At 38.7% G+C, this 17,380-nt stretch overlaps 1 protein-coding gene across 3 annotated transcripts in view; it reads right to left on the minus strand.

The window, feature by feature from the left end:
- The window catches only part of ANKRD31 (ankyrin repeat domain 31), a 188,896-nt gene extending 173,024 nt beyond the window's left edge, over positions 1–15,872 (minus strand). Inside the window, exons 1-3 of one of the 3 annotated variants that reach the window (XM_024247336.2) lie at positions 15,463–15,837; positions 9,429–9,502; positions 1,099–1,208 (exon numbers count right to left, since the gene is read on the minus strand). In XM_024247336.2, coding sequence (XP_024103104.2) covers positions 1,099–1,208; positions 9,429–9,502; positions 15,463–15,566 — 288 coding nt within the window. In that variant the 5' untranslated portion in view covers positions 15,567–15,837. Of the gene's footprint in view, positions 1–1,098; positions 1,209–9,428; positions 9,503–15,462 lie in introns of all 3 variants that reach the window. The other 2 variants (XM_054555637.1, XM_054555638.1) reach the window with 2 other exon arrangements.
- Positions 15,873–17,380: the final 1,508 nt, after the last annotated feature.

Raw genomic sequence — 17,380 nt, forward strand, 5'->3', positions numbered from 1 at the left:
AACAGATACTGGAGCTTACCTGAGGGAGAATGATGGGTGAAGGAAAAGGTTCAGAAAAAAAAAAAAACTGTGGGGTACTATGCTCAGTATCCAGGTGATAATAATCTGTACACCAAAAAAACTGATTCTCAGAAATCTACATGCAGTTTGAAATGACATAAATGTCAAAATCATATTTTAAAAGACAAAAAAAGTAAAAATTCTTTGTGTGTGTGTGCATGCACATACACATACATACACTCACACACATAAGACAACAGAAGTGGCTTTTCAGTGGCCTATATCTCAAATTATACCATACAGGCTATATCTTCTTCACAAGTTTAAGAAGAATCCCTAATATAAAATGGAGATGAAAATCATAATTATTACATCCTATTTTAACCTCTGTTCCTCTCATATCTGCATCTCTACCAAAGGGTGAAAAACGTAAGAGGTGTAAGAGTGGACAAAAGAAAACACAGTTCACTTTTGAATAATACAGGCTTGAACTGTGTTGGTTCACTTATACATGAATTTTTTCAACCCCTGCCGCCCCTGGGAAAGCAAAACCAACCCCTCCTGTTTCTCTCTTTTTCTTCCCCAGTCTACTCAATGTAAAGACAATAGGATGAAGATCTTTATGATGACCTACTTGCACTTAATGAATAGTAAATATGTTTTCTCTTCTTTATGATCTTCCTAACATTTTCTTTTCTCTATCTTACTGTGTTGTAACAATACAGTATATAATACATATAAAAGAATATGTATTGACTATCAATAAGGCTTCCAGTCAACAGTAGGCTATAAGTAGTTAAGTTTTGGGAGAGTCAAAAGTTGCATGTGGATTTTTCACTGCACAGAGGGTCAGCATCCCTAACTCCCAAATCGTTCAAGGATCAACTGTATTTTAAATTCTCCCTTCTAAAACAATTGTTTTCATCAAAGTTGCAACAAAGAAATAGAATGACTAGTTAAGAAAGAGGTAAAAATTAATAAGAAAAGAGGAAAGAAGCAAAATAATAGACAAAAAGAATTATCATTAGTAATTTGCCACTCTGAGTGATAGCATTTCCAATTTTTAATGAGTATGTATTCAATCAACACGCTACACACCTGTAATATTGTATCCTCGCTAAGAACAGGCATCATCTTATTTTTATTCATTTGCTCTTGCAGATCCTCTCTGAGCTTAAATCCAAGTTGAATCTCAGGAGAAGGCATGCCTAGAGTGAAACATAATCATAAATCATTTGCAACAGTTTTATTGCTCTGCTTTGACAATGGCCCAAGAATTTTATAGGCATGCAAAATGTTATCAAGAATCATCTAGTGTATCATTTCTTTTTTTATTTCTTCTAAAAAAACCGGGATATATGTGCAGAATGTGCAGGTTTGTTACACAGGTATACGTGTGCCATGGTGGTTTGCTGCATCTACTGATGCGTCCTCTAAGTTCCCTCCCCTCATCCCCCAACCCCCAACAGGCCCTGGTGTGTGTTGTTCCCCTCTCTGTGTCCATGTGTTCTCAACGTTCAACTCCCGCTTATGAGTGAGAACACGCAGTGTTTGGTTTTCTGTTCCTGTGTTAGTTTGCTGAGGATGATGGCTTCCAGCTTCATCCATGTCCCTGCAAAGGACATGATCTCATTCCTTTTTGTGGCTGCACAGTATTTCATGGTGTATATGTACCATACTTTCTTTATCCAGTCTAACATTGATGGGCATCTGGGCTGGTTCCATGTCTTTGCTATTGTAAATAGTGCTGCAGTAAACATAGATGTGCATGTGTCTTTATAGCAGAATGATTTATAATCCTCTGGGTTTATACCCAGTAATGGGATTGCTGGGTCAAATGGTATTTCTAGTTCTAGATATTTGAGGAATCCATGTACTGTCTTCCACAATGGTTGAACTAATTTACATTCCCATCAACAGTGTAAAAGCATTCCTATTTCTTCACAGCCTTGACAGCATCTATTGTTTCCTGATTTTTTAATAATCACCATTCTGACAGGCATGAGATGGTATCTCCTTGTGGTTTTAATTTGCATTTCTCTGATGATCAGTGATGTTGAGCTTTTTTTCATATGTTTGTAGCATATCATAATTTCTTAACTGCCACTTTTATGTGTTAATATTTTGTAATTATTAAGAGGAAACACATATACTACACTGAATGAAATAATACTTGATATCTATTTGTCTCAGGATGAATAAAGGCAATCAATATGCATAGAAAGTACATAGACTTAAACACCACTAGAATAATTTAAAAATTCCTTTTTAAATTCATTTTAGATTGTTTTTTGAAACTCATAATACTAGTACAAAATCCAAAAAAGCCACAGTTTTTGTTTCCAAAATGGCAAACTGAGCCCATATTTTTTAACCTTCCAAGTTCATAGAAAAATATGCAAAGAAATTACTAGATTTTTGGTTTTTTAAAATCTGAAGCAACAATGGAAAGGAAAGGAATATAGAAATATACCCCCTATAGATCAAAAGATGGGAATGGATTCAAGGAAACCCAAACAGTAGTAAACAGCTTGTTATAGACTGAATGTCTGTGCACACCCGCCCCAGCCAAATTCATATGCTGACGCCCTAACCGCCAATGTGATGATATTAGAAGGTAAGATCTTTGGGAGGTAGTTGGGTTTAGATGAGGTATTGAGGGTGAAGCCCTCATAATTCCTCCTGAGATTAATATTCTTATAAAAAGAGAGAGAAAAACCAGAGCTCTCTCTCCCTGAGCACAAAGAGGAGGTCATGTGAGCAACACAGCAATGTAGCAGCCATCTGCACAATCCAGGAAGAGGGTCCTCACCTAGAACCAAATCTGCCAGCACCTTGATTTTGGATTTCTCATCCTCCAGAACTGTGAAAAATAAATGTCTGTAGATCAAACCATCCAGTCTATAGTATTTTGTTACAGCAGCCCAAACTGACTAAGACACAGCTTATCACACAACACAGGAAAAGGAAGAGATCTCTCAGAAATAACATATATATATACACATTTCTTCCATTAGAATTCCAGAAAACCACCCAGTTCAGATAAAATCCCACTAACAAAAGTTGGAAGAAGGTAAATTGGAAGAACACTGTGATTGAAGTGTCATACTGCATTGAGCTTGCTGTTCGTACCAAAGAAACTTAGGATGAATGCTGTGGCCAATTACTCTGTATAACAGGATATCTTCCCTACCATATATAGAAATATATTATACTAAAGCTAAGGATGATAAAATAATGTAGTGATGAAATAGTCACAGAAATAGTCAAATAAGTCAATGAAACAAAACAATGAGTAGAAAATGGACATACATACACACATATATATGGAAATTTAATATATGACAATGGTACTTTAAACCGAGGCAACAAGATGGATTATTTAATAAATGATATTAGGAAAATTGGTTAACCATTTCAAAAAAATAAAGTTTGAGCCCTACCTTTCCCATATGCCAAAATATTCCAAACATTAAAAATATAAAAGCTATAAATATAATCAATGGAAGTAAAGATTAAAAATGTATCTTTATGGTTTTGAGGTCACTGAAGTATTTCTAAGTCTGATAGAAAAAGAAGAAACCCTAAAAGAGAAGACCAACACCTTTTACTACACAAAAACTTAAAATTTCTTCACTGCAAAATATATCATGAATAGATATTAAAAGATAACCAGAAAACTCGGTAAAACTATTCACAATATATATGACAAAGATTTGCTATCTTTAATATATAAAATGCTCTTACAAATCAATAATAAAATGAAACTAATTTGGAGACAGATGCAGGCAATTCATATACAAAAAAAATTACGAATTATCTATATTAAAATAGGCCTAACACTGGTATTCCTTGAAAATGCAAACTAAATCAGATACTTTTTATTTGACACAGACTGAATTATTTCCTGCATTGGTTGTAGGGAGAAGGAGACATCTTTTTAGGGGGAAATATATGTCAAGAGCTGAGCACAAAGTTTTAGATAGTTATTCTAAGGAAAAAATCAGAAAAGCAGGCAAAGGTATAAGTAGTAATATATTCATATTTTGTAATAGTATTGAAAAACATTAAATATCATTAATCATTAAATAAAGTACATTCATACAATGGAATAATACGTAGCAATGTAAAAGGATGAGGTAGACTCCAACATGGACCTAGTATCTCTTTTGTATACCAGCAGCTGGAGAGACTCCGATGATCGCCATAGTCAACAAAATCCCCAAGGACTTTTTGTTGACCAAGGAGTCAATACTAAGAACAATGACCATATTAATTTGAAAATAGTAGGCAGGATGGTCATACAGTACAGTTTAGGATTAGGAGTCATACACCACTTAGTAAACTAATGAAAGCCTATTGTGAATGACAGGGTTTGTCAATGAGACAGATCAGATTCCAATTTGAGAGGCAACCAATAACACAAACACAAATGGTGGATGAAGATACAAGTGATGTGTTCCAAGAGCAGATAGGAGGTGTCCACTTAAAAGAAAACCTAAGACTCTGACATGTGGTTTCATGTGAGACCCAGCACATTGACAGCTGTGGTGGCTATGGTGAGAAAGGTGCAGAAGGCCTTCTACTTGAGAAAGGTAGAGGGAAAAGTAAAGGGGACTTTGTCTTACACCTTAGGTGTGAGTTCAGCCACAATGGGTAGAGCACCAGGCAGGCTTTTGGGATCACTAATTCAAGAAGGCCTTGAACAGCATTTCTGGACCTGCCCTGGGCCACAGGGGAGCCCACTGCTCTGAAGGGTGGGTTCCAGACCTGAAAGCATTCACCACAAGCTGACTGAAGAGCCCTAGGGCATTAAGTGAACACTGGCAGTAGCCTGGCAGTATTCCTCTTGGGCCTATGGTAGTGATGGCCATGGGATGAGGCTCTCCTACCTATGGAAAGGGGAAGGAAGAGTGGGAAGGACTGTGTCTCATGGTTTGAGTGCCAGCTCAGCCACAGTAGAATAGAATACCAGGTAAATTTCTAAGGTTTTTGATTCCCATCTCTGGCTCCCAGACAGCATCTCTAGACTTGCCTGAGGATTTGGGGAGCTCACTGCACTGAAGGGAAGGACACAAGCTTGGCTGGTTTTGCTACCTGCTGATTGTAGAGCTGTAGTGAACATAGGTGGTAGCCAGGTAATGGCTACAGCAGGCCTTGGGCAAGACTCAGTACAGTGCTGGGTTCAGGTCTGACCCAGTGGTGGTGGCTATAGGGGTACTCCACGTCTGTCCCAGTGGTGGTAGCCACAGGAGTACTTTAGGTCTGTCCCAGTGGTGGACAGTATTACCCTGATACCACAAAATGGGAGAAAATATTTGCAAACTATCCATGTGACAAGGAATTAATAACCAGAATACCTAAGCAGCTCAAACAACTCTATAGGAAAAAATATATAATAATCAGATTTTAAAATGGGCAAAAGATCTGAACACACATGTCTCAAAAGAAGACACACAAATGGCAAACAGATATATGAAAAGGTACTCAACATCATGGATTATCGGAGAAATACAAATCAAAACTACAATGAAATATCATCTGACTCCAGTTACAAATGGCCTTTATGCAAACAACAGGCAATAACAAATGCTGGTGAAGATGTGGAGAAAAGCGAACCATCATACACTGTTGGTGGGAATGTAAATTAGTACAATCACTGTGGAGAATAGTTTGGCAATCCCTCACAAAAACAGAAATACAGCTACCATACAATCCAGCAATCCCACTCCTACGTATTTGGGATTTTCCTTTCCAAAAGAAAGAAAATCGGTATATCAAAGAGATATCTGCACTCCCATGTTTTTTTTTTTTTAGCACTATCCACAATAACCAAGATTTGCAAGCAACCTAAGTGTCCACCAACAGATGAGTGGATAAAGGAAATGTGATATATATACACAGTGGAGTACTATTCAGCCATGAAAAAGAATGAGATTCTGTCATTTGCAAAATGGATGGAACTGCAGGTCATAAGTGAAAAAAACCAGGAAAAAAATACAAACTTCACATGTTCTCATTTATTTGTGGGAGCCAAAATCACAACAATTGAACTCATGGAGATAAGGAGTAGAAGGATGGTTACCAGAGACTGGGAAAAATATTGTGGGCTGAGAAGGATGTAGGGATGGTTAATGGGTACAAAAAAATAGAAAGAATGAATAAGACCTACTGTTTGCTAGCACAACAGAGTGAGTATAGTCAAAATTAATTAATTGTACATTGTAAAATAATAAAATATAATTGGATTGTTTGAAACATAAAGGATAAATGCTTAAAGTGATGAATATCCCATTTACCCTGATGTGATTATCATGCCTAAATATCTCATATACCCCATAAATATATACACCTACTATGTACCCACAAATTTAAAAATTTAAAATTAAAAAAAGAAAGAAAACCTGCTACTTGACTCCATAACTCCATTTTTATAGACCAGAAATACGTTCTCAACTAGAAAACAATTTCATTCTACCATATCCTAATATAGCATAGTTTTCTTTATTCTTTCATTTTCCCTTCTCTATTCCTTTACTGCAGAGGTCCCCAATCCCTGGACCATGGACCAGTACTCATCCATGGCCTGTTATGAACCAGGCTGCACCGCAGAAGGTAAGCAGCAGGCAAGCCAGCATTATTACCTGAGCTCCACCTCCTGTCTGATCAGCAGCAGCATCAGATTCTCATAGGAGTGCAAACTCTACTGTTAACTGCACATGTGAGGGATCTAGGTTGCACACTCCTTATAAGACTCTAATGCCTGATGACCTGAGATGGAACAGTTTCATCCTGAAACCATACCCCCAACCGCCATCCTGGGAAAAATTATCTTCCATGAAACTGGTCCCTGGTGCCAAAAAGGTTGGGGACCGCTGCTTTACTGCACATAAAGTAACTAGTGTATGTACACAAACATATTGCATTCTTTTGTTTTACTGTATGGCCAGTGAAAGGTTTTGATTGACATCAAATGAAGTTGGGATGGAAAAAAACCCTGGTTCTGTGAAAATACCCACTTTCTCCATGAGTAGCATGCTCACTCAGCTCTTACCTTTATAATTCAGTAAGTTATTTTGCTCTATTTTAACACAAAAAATAACAACATAAAATCCTTGCATGCCTTGTTTGACTGGAGAATTTTAATGTTTTTCATTTATTGTTGCAAAACCAAGGACAATTTTATAACTTTTTTTGTACGTAGCTGTTGAATGTAGAACAATCTGTCATTTAGTACAAATAAATGAGTCTAAAAAATGATTGCTAGATAGTTTTCCTTTTGAATCATGGATCTTGTGCTTAAATAAACTTCTTTAACATGAAGGTAAATAAACAAAAGGTTGAAGTAAATAAATATAGACAAGGAAAAAAATGTAGAGTATGATACCAATTATGAAAAAAGATATTTATAGTGGCATACAAAAGATCAGAAGGATATACAAATACTAAAGACTGGCAATCATTGGGAGTAGAATTATAGGGAAGAGTAAGGAACATGACCTTTCATTTTCTACATGATATAATTTTATATTTTAATATTTTTAATAACCAGCAACATAGTAAAGATTTATCCATTTGGAAAAGAAAATAAAAAAACTTGGTTGGAATATTGAAACAGACCTCTAACTCCTTTCTAGTGGTACTTTATATATCATAAGAAGCCATCCTGGAGATCAATATTACACACTGTCCCTTCCAATTACATGTGAGAAAATGCACTCCAAGATGAAACTGTAACTTCCCGCTTAGGTATCAGGTGAGATGATGTACAGTGAAAAGACTGTGAACCATAAATACACAAAAGTTAGAAAACCTTTGTGGGTGTTTAGGAATTTTTTTTTCTATTTCACACTTATTTCCAGACATCCTCCAAAAAAAGATTTTTTTAAAGGCTCACAGGAAGAAATCATAAAGAGAAACAACCTACCATTTAAACAACTACTGCAGAATTGGTTCTTTCTGAACAGTGACTGTCAGTGATAGATTTTTCTAGAAATGTTTAAATCAACCTAGAAGTGGCCTCAGGAAATTTGGTGAATTGGTAGAAGAAAGGCATGTTTACAATGCATATTTACTAAGGATGTGTGTGCCCTAATTTTAATCTGGAAAAATAAGACTGGTTATTAAAAAGTATTATTTACTTTTACAAATAGACAGGTTCTAGGGCTAGGCTAGAGATTTGGAAGAGGAAAAAGGCTATATGGGTGGCACTTCAATACCTCCGTTGCCCTTTCTAGGAATCTTAAGCATCTTCTGGAAGCTATGATCCCCAGTTCTGTCCCTAGTCTAACAGACCCTAATAAACTAAGTCTGTGTAAAATTAAGGAACAAGACTAAGGATGAAAAGAGAAGTTAATGAAATGGTAATCAGCAGGTCCTTGAATAACTTCATGTCAACATTGATTTTAAAAAATCAACTCACGCCTGTAATCCCAGCACTTTGGAAGGCCAAGGCGGGCAGATCACGAGGTCAGGAGTTCGAGACCAGCCTGGCCAATATGGTGAAACCCCGTCTCTACCAAAAATACAAAATTCAGCCAGGTGTAGTGGTGCATGCACATAGTCCCAGCTACTCGCGAGGCTGAGGCAGAAGAATCGCTTGAACCGGGGAGGCAGAGGTTGCAGTGAGCTGAGATTGTGCCACTGCACTCCAGCCTGGGCGACAGAGCGAGACTCTGTCTCAAAAAAAAAGAAAAAAAAGAATACATCAATTCCCAGCAAGGGCCACTGTCTGTGAAATTTGTATGTTCTCCCCATGTTTGCATGGGTTTCCTGCAGGTACTCCAGTTTCCTCCCACATCCCAAAGATGTGCCTGTTAGGTTCACTGGCATGTCTAAATGGTCCCAATACAAGTGCGTGTGTGTGTCTGTGTGTGTCTGTGTGTGTGTGCGCGTGTGCGCACGTTCTTCAATGGACCGGCCTCCAGTCCGGGGTTGGTTCCTGCCTTGAGCCCTGAGCACGAGCTCTTCAATGGACTGGCCTCCAGTCCGGGGTTGGCTCCTGCCTTGAGCCCTGAGCACGGGCTCTTCAATGGAATGAACTCCAGTCTGGGGTTGGTTCCTGCCTTGAGCCCTGAGCTGCCAGGATAGGCTTCGGTCACACTCAACCCTGAAGTGGAATATCTGGGTTAACAATTATGTTACTTGTTTGTATTAATCTTTTTTAAATGTATGTATAGCTCACATTTATTTCAATGTTTACTATCAGAAGTGTTTCGGTGTTTATTTAGAAGTTCGGTGATGTTCTTGTGATCAGAAATATGCTATAAAAACTTAACTGTTATTTATATAAATTAGCTTATGGTAAAATTGGTTTCCTTATAATTCATTTTGCTTAAAGTCTCAGTTTCCAAGAACCTATCAATGACATTAAATGAGGACTTACTGGGAAATTAAAGGGACTACTTAATGAAAAGAATCATTCTCACCTTCGCACATTCCTCTTGTATCAGGATGCAGACTGAACTCAGATTTAAGAGATGCGTCTTGATCAAACAGCAACCTTTCAAATACCAAAAGGGAAGGCACAAGTTGTTAATGTGTCTTAAACAAAGACTAACATTTTAACCATCATTTTTATTATACCAAAACTTGCTAAAATTCTTAGTTACACCACTATTAATGTTTCTATTTCAAAGTGTTATTTCAGAAATGTACATTTTGATTGAAAACACATCCAAGATGAAAAATAAAAGACTCATCATGTTAATTTTACAAATATTCTGTTATTATTTTTTAATATTTGGGGGTAAGGGACAAATATCACTGTCCCTAGTCTAATAAACCTTAGTAACTTTTTGAAAAGAGATAAAATGAGATCATTTGAGGGACCAGCGCTGGTGGGTTTTTTCCCTTCACATTTCTCTATAACAGAGAACTTGAAATTAATATCCCAGGATTATATCTGAGTATATATTTTCATAGTATGCACTGACAGAATTCCTTTATTTATTTATTTATTTATTTAGAGACACAGTCTCTCTCTGTCACCCAAGCTGTAGTGCAGTGGCATGAACTTGGCTCACTTCAAACTCTGGGCTCAAGAGATCCTCCTGCCTCAGCCTCCCAAGTAGCTGGGACTACAGGTGTGCACCACTATGCCTGGCTGTTTTTTTAATTACTTTTTTTTTTTTTTTTTTTTTTTAAGAGCCAGGGTCTTATCGTGTTGCCCAGGCTGGTCTTGAACTCCTGAGCTTAAATGATCCCTCTTTGACCTCCCAAAGTGCTGGGATTACAGGAATGAGCCACCACACCTGGCTCAGAATTCCTTTAATTTTTGGATTTACTTCTTACTATGTTCAAGGGAACATCACGGTAACAAAGAGAGAAGACACACAGTCCTTGCCCCCAAGAAGCTCCAAATCTAGTAAGGGATACAGAACTATGAAAATAAGCATGATATGCCATTAGTATGCTATTAGGCAAACTAAAATATTTATCTTTTCTATTTAAATGGGCAGAAAATGGACAAAAGACTTGAATAGACATTTCTGCAAAGAGGAAATACAAATAGCCAACAAGTACATGAAAAGATGTTCATCATCACTAATCATAGGGGAAATGCAAATCAAAACCACGAGATACCACTTCATACGCATTAGGATGGCTGTTTATGAAAAATGAAAAATTAAGCCAGGTACTATCACTCACACTTGTAATCCCAGCTACTCAGGAGGCTGAAGCAAGAAGATGGCTTCAGGCCAGTTCAAGGCTGCAGTGAGCTATGATCAGGCCATTGCACTTCAGCCTAAGTGACAAAGTGAGACACTGTCTAAAACATACACACACACACACACACACACACACACACACACACACAAAACTTTCTAATAGTTCTCAGCATCAGAAAAATTGGCAATGAAAAGGACTCCAATCCTTAACTTTTCTATTATAACACACCCTCTGTGAGAGTGAGTACAGGCTCCTGCTATAAGAAGAAAAGCATTTTCTTGGCTCTTTTCTACTGACCATTACTAAGGATTAAAAATTCATTATTAGAATATGAATTATACCACAGCTATAGTGCATTTTTCCAAGAAGTAAACCATCTATTAATGTTCCTCCAAAAAGTAAAATTATCTATTAATGTCCCTAAAAGGGTAAGTTTATCTCTTAAAATGTTGTGAGGTTTTTTGTTCGTTTTTTTCTTTTCAGACACACTCACTCTGTCACCCAGGCTGGAATGAAGTGGTACCATCTCAGCTCACTACAACCTCCACCGCCCAGGTTCAAGTGATCCTCCTGCCTCAGCCTCCCAAGTAGCTGAGATTACAAGTGCCTCCCATCAGGCCCAGCTAATTCTTGTATTTTTAGTAGACACAGGGTTTTACCATGTTGGTGAGGCTAGTCTCGAACTCCTGACCTTCAGGTCTCGACCTCCCTAAATGCTGGGATTACAGCTGTGAGCCACTGCACCCAACCAAATTCTGTGAGTTTTTTTTTTCAATTTAAAAATAACACAAAAGGGGTATGGAAGAATTTTGGGGGATAATGACACTATTCTATATCTTGATTGTGATAGTAGTTACACAATTATGTTTGTCAAAACTCAGAACCATACTCTTAAAAAGGTGAACTTTATGTAAATTCCTCCTCGAAGGGTGACAGAATATGCCACCCCAAAATAAGCCACTGTGACATACGGATTACTCTTAGCTAAAGGCAACCTGAAAAACAGCAGATGCTTCCCTTTTTCTTCTTGAAAACAGGAGATAAAAACTCCTATGTAAAAGATGCCCTGCCTGTAGAAGGAGAAACATTTCTCAATAGCCAAGAGAATTCTGAACAAACAGATCTTGTTTAAATAATTCTTATCTTCCTTTAGCCTTCCTACATAATTTAGTTACTTTTCCACAACTGCCTCTCTTTGTTTAACCCAATACAAAAGCACATTTTTGCCATTTCTTTTTTAAAATTTTTCCTTTTCTTTTTTTTTTTTTGAGATGGGAGTCTTGCTCTGTTGTCCAGGCTGGAGTGCAGTGACCTAATCGCAGCTTACTGCAACCTCCGCTTTCCAGGTTCAAGCGATTCTCCTGCCTCAGCCTCCTGAGTAGTTGGGACTACAGGTGCATGCCACGATGCCCGGTTAATTTTTGTATTTTTAATAGAGACAGGATTTCACCTTGTTGGCCAGGCTGGTCTCGAACTCCTGACCTCAAGTGATCTGCCCACCTCAGCCTCCCAAAGCGCTGGGATAACAGGCATCAGCTACCATGCCCAACCAGGTTTTGCCATTTCTTTGGGTCTTCATTTCCTTATGAGGACTCCTGTGTCCCATAAAACTTATTTTAAATTTACATAAGTTTTAATATTTAAAGTATTTAATCTATTTCATATTTAATTCTTAGGCTTAACCAGGGCCCTATGAGGGGAAAGGCAGAATTTCTGCCCCTACTAAAATCTTAATTAAAAATAAAAAACTAATATAAATATGTTAATATTCTAATATGTAAACGTAAAAATTTAACATTATGCCAATAAAAGTACCAATAAGGGCCGGGCACAGTGGCTCATGCCTGTAATCCCAGCACTTTGGGAGGCTGAAGTGGGGAGATCACTTGAAGTCAGGAGTTTGAGACCAGCCTGGCCATCATGGTGAAACCCCATCTATACTAAAAATACAAAAATTAGCTGGGCATGGCGGTGTGCGCCTGTAGTCCCAGCTACTCAGCAGGCCTAGGCAAGAGAATGGTTTGAACCTGGGTGGATGGAAGCTGCCGTGAGCTGAGATCATGCTACTGCACTCCAGCCTGGGTGACAGAACGAGACTCCATCTCAAAAAAAAAAAAAATAGTCCTGATTCTTTCCTAAGGAAATTATTTTTAAAAACCCCAACAATTTATGTTTAAGGAAATTATCTCAGAGTTATTTGCAATAACAAAAAATTTAAAACAAACTAAATGTTTTGTTTTAAAATCATATAATGCTTCAATAAATTATCCCTTTATGACAGAAAACTATCAATAATTTAGGGAAGAATTGTAATGACATTGCAAATGTTTAAAAATAATGTTAAGCGAAAACTGTAAATTTGTACAAATTGATTCAAACTTTGTAAAATAATTATAGGTGCACACACAAAAGCCTACATAGAAAGCTGGAAGAAAATATACCAAAGTCTTAATACAGGTAGAATTAGATCAGATTTCTATCTCATTCATGCTTCTTTTTATTGCCCATGTTTCCTATAGTGTTTCTCAATAGACAATATACTTATATGGTTCAAAATTCAAAAACCAGTATAGACTAGCCATGATTACTCATGCTCATAGTCCTCACTACTCAGGGAGCTGAGGCAGGAAGATCACTTCAGCCTAGGAGTTAGAGGCTTCAGTGAGCTATGATGGCACTATTGCATTCCAGACTGGACAACAGTGTAAGATCCTGTCTCCAAAACAAACAATATAATAGGGTATGTAGTAAAATATCTCTCTGTCCCCTCAAATATAAGCTTTCTTTCCCACAGGCAACCAAGGTGTTTGATTGTTTTGTAATTCTTTCAGAGATATTTTCTGAGTGTATATATGTTGGAAGACAGAGGTAAAACTATTTTCTAAAAATAGAAGCACTGTGTCAAAGACTATATGTGTTTGTAATCTTGATAATTGAAATTTTTTGAGTTTTGTATTATAATTATGTCTTTCTTCCTCTACAGTTATAAAAGAATCCCTTTTTGGCTTCTTGTAATACTTTTTGGTTTTTTTTTTAACATTTACATCTTTGATTCATATGGAATTTTTTTTGGAGTACAGTGTGAAGTATGGATTCAACTAAACTATTTTCTACATATATTCTTCATCATCCCAATATCATTTTTTGAAAAATCCCATCATTTCCTCGCTGGTTTGAGATGCCACCTCTGTAATACACTAAATTCCCATATGTATGTGATTTTATTTTGGGGGTTTTATGCTGTTTATTGATCTGTCACTTTATGTGCCAGTATCATATTTAAAATATTTTATATCAGAAAATATTTTAATATCCTATAGGTCATTACCTCCTTATTTTTCTTATTTTTCAGACCTTTCCTAATTGCTCTTATTTATTTTACCATATAAACTTTGGAATCAGTTGTCTAGTTCAACAGAAAGTCTTGCTGGTACTTTTATTTTTTTATTTTTTTTGAGATAGAGTCTCACTCTGTCGCCCAGGCTGGAGTGCAGTGGAGTCATTTTGGCTCGCAGCAACCTCTGCCTATTTCTCATTACAACCAAAAACTCCGAATGAATATTTTTCAAAAACTACTTAAGAACCTTGAAAAGTAAACAATAGCAGGTAGATTGGGGACTGAAGTTGAAATCTTAATAACAACCCATTTATTGATGAGTTTCAGTTTGTTTTCGGTTTTGTTTTTTGGTTCTTTTTTGTCTTTCAGCTTTGAACCACCCAGTGGGCACAGACGTAAACCTATTTTTATCCAGAAGACCAAGGAAAATGACCCCTGCATGCCAGAAGGTATAGGACAAAGCCCAGGGTTTTATGTTGCTTTCTCTCTTACCTCCCAGCCCTGCCCCAAGGCTGGCCCTAGCCTCAGAGCAGGCACCAACCATGCCACCAACCATGGCAACTGGGGAACTTAAAACTCAAGAGAAAGTGTCTTTCTACCAGAGGAACTGGGAAAAGGGATCTGTATTGCCTGAAAAGTGTGGACAGAATCCCCCTTTTTTCTCTCTTTTCTTAACTCTGTGCTAAAGGCTGTCCCCCTTGTAAGGAACTGCTCTATAGTGAAAAGGCCAACACTCAAAGAAACCTGTCTTTCTGATCATATGAACTGGCAAGCGGGCATGATGAGGAAACTGGGCAGGAGAATCCTGGAGAAGAGAGGGAAAGGAGAATGACCTAACTCTGTGTACGATCCACCTTAAGTCCCAGACACAGCCCTGAGTACATATGAAGCAGACCTAGTGGCCTCATCCCTGACCTCTTTTCCCTGTGTCTAGCACAGAGAACATGTTAGAGAAAGGTTTTGATAACCTGAAATACCGACCTTTTTTGGATTCGTATAAAACTATTCGTTTCCAGTTTGGCAGGGACCAGTTTCCCCATCACACATTCTTTTCTTGAGAGAAAGTGTTACTCATTTTCCTAGAACTGAGCTACAAGTCTCCTGAAGCAAAATGAAGTCTCTTGAAGCAAAATGCAGTTAAGTTCAGACCCAAGATCTTTTTTGCTTCTGCAAAAAGACTTAAAGCCCCCAAAAGGAAAGCCTTTTGAAAAATGCTATAAAGCCACCTAGTACAAACCTCATTTTATCCCTAGCTGGTTGGGGGTAGGTGGGAACAGACTGTGTTTGCTTATTTACAAGCTTTCAGCTCAGGCACGGCTGCCCCACAAGGCTCTGATCCTGCCCACAAGCACATGTTCTGGTCACGATCTCCACTCAAAACTCTGGCCCCCTCAGAGGGCACCTGGGCCGCCCTGGCGCGAGGGTTCAGGCACTGTGGCCCTAATGATGGTCACCTTCTCCAGGGCTGCTCCTTTTCTTCCAGGTCGCTCTCCGTCACTGAACCCTCTATCACGGTTTCATCACTGTCCCAGTCTGGGGCCTGGACGCCTTCCTCCATCTTTGCCTCACATTCAGTCTTTTTTACCCTCCTCTAACTCCCTCTTGCCCGCAAACAAAAAAACGCTTTGAGGGCCAGGGGAAATTGTGAATTAAAAATAAAAATAATATAATCGCAGCAGGAGCCAGGACTTGTCGCAGGGCTGCTGAGGAGGACGAAGACGGCCGCGAGCGCGGTGGGGTCGTCGTCTGCGAGGAGGCCCGCGGGTCCCGCCGCTCGTCGCAGGCAGGGGGCAGCCAGCCGCTCGCCACACGCCGCAGCCCTGCGCAGCGCTCGGCCCCGCCCCCAGCTCCCGCGGCCGGAAGTGGGCGGCCGCGCGCGCGCGCGCGCGCAGGCCTGCTCTGGGCGTGGCCTGCCAACTTGTGTCTTTTTCACGGTTTCTCATTCTCGGTCGCTAGGCATTGAGGTTACAGGGGTTGCTGCTGCAGAGACCAGAAAGGCAGTCGTGCCGCACCCAGAATTCAGACCGAGCCTGCTGAACACCCTTGGCCGGGAGGGTGACCTGCCATGCACCTGATGCTTGTGAGCCCCAGATACGGGAAGAGCTGTCAGCTCCTGCCCGCCCCAGCAGCCCTGGCATTCTGGAGCCAGAATGCGACCTTAGACCTAAAGAGAGTTTTTGCAGCCCACCAAGTGCTTCCTTTCCCTTTAATCCCTTGACAGCCTCTCCTCAAGTGTCCTCTGAGGTAGACAAAACAGATATGTTTATCAGAAGTTTTAACTCATCAACTAATCCCAGTGATGTATTTTGTATTTGTTTTTTTTTCTCTCAACAACGCTTTGGTTACCTGAAATACAGATTATGCAGGAAAGGCAGGATAAATGCTTTATTTTTTCCTCTTTTATCAATTTTTAGAATAATAGTAATGCTCAGCAACCTCCAAAAGTAGTCAATTGCGTTTTAATGAAGTACTAGAATTTTATGTATTTGATGTGTTTCAGTCTAGTTGGACATTTTTAATTCAAACTAATTCAAAACAAAGCCAAGTGAGCTTCCAATTCCCAAGTGAGAAGAAGATTCAAGAAAAGACCAAGTTGTTTTCCCATAGCAAGTGTTTAGTATTCACCTTGGAGTCTCCAGCATCTAGCACATATGAAGTCTAAGTTTTGTCAAAAATGGATGGAGCTAGAGATTTCTGACTTCCCAATTCATTGCCCTTTTCACTATATGGAGTAGCTTTGCCATTATTATTATTATTATTATTATTATTATTTTGTGTTTTTACTATGTATATTTAAGCCACTGCTATTTAAAATACTTGATTGGTGATTATCTTCTAAACTTAACTTGAGGCTGGGGGTGGTGGCTCTACCTGTAACCCCAGTGCATTGGAGGCTGAGGCAGGAGGATTGCTTGAGACCAGAAGTTCAAGACCAGCCTGGGCAACATGGTGAGACCCCTATCTCTACAAAAATTTGTTTTTAATTAGCAGGGCATGGTAGCATGGGCCTGTAGTCCCAGCTACTCAGGTTGAGGCGGGAGGATCGCTTGAGCCCAGGAGTTTGAGGTTACAATGAACTATGATTGAGCAAACGCACTCCAGCCTGAGCAAGAGAGTCATACCATGTCTCAAAAAATAAAAAATAAATAAACTTACTTGAATAAGTAACTTACTTAAATAAAATTCCTCGCCTCAACTCCGTAAATTAGGCAGAACAGTAATAAATATGCAAAGAACTAGACCTCTTTTTTATTTTTTTTTAACAGTAGTCCATTTATACCCTCCGTGTCTAAATCAGACCTAAATTCCTATCACCTTTCCTGCTCACCCACTGTTTAATTAATTCATTAGTGCATTCTTCTGTGTTGCCCA

The sequence above is a fragment of the Pongo abelii genome, chromosome 4, assembly GCF_028885655.2.
Source record: "Pongo abelii isolate AG06213 chromosome 4, NHGRI_mPonAbe1-v2.0_pri, whole genome shotgun sequence".
NCBI lineage: Eukaryota > Metazoa > Chordata > Mammalia > Primates > Hominidae > Pongo > Pongo abelii.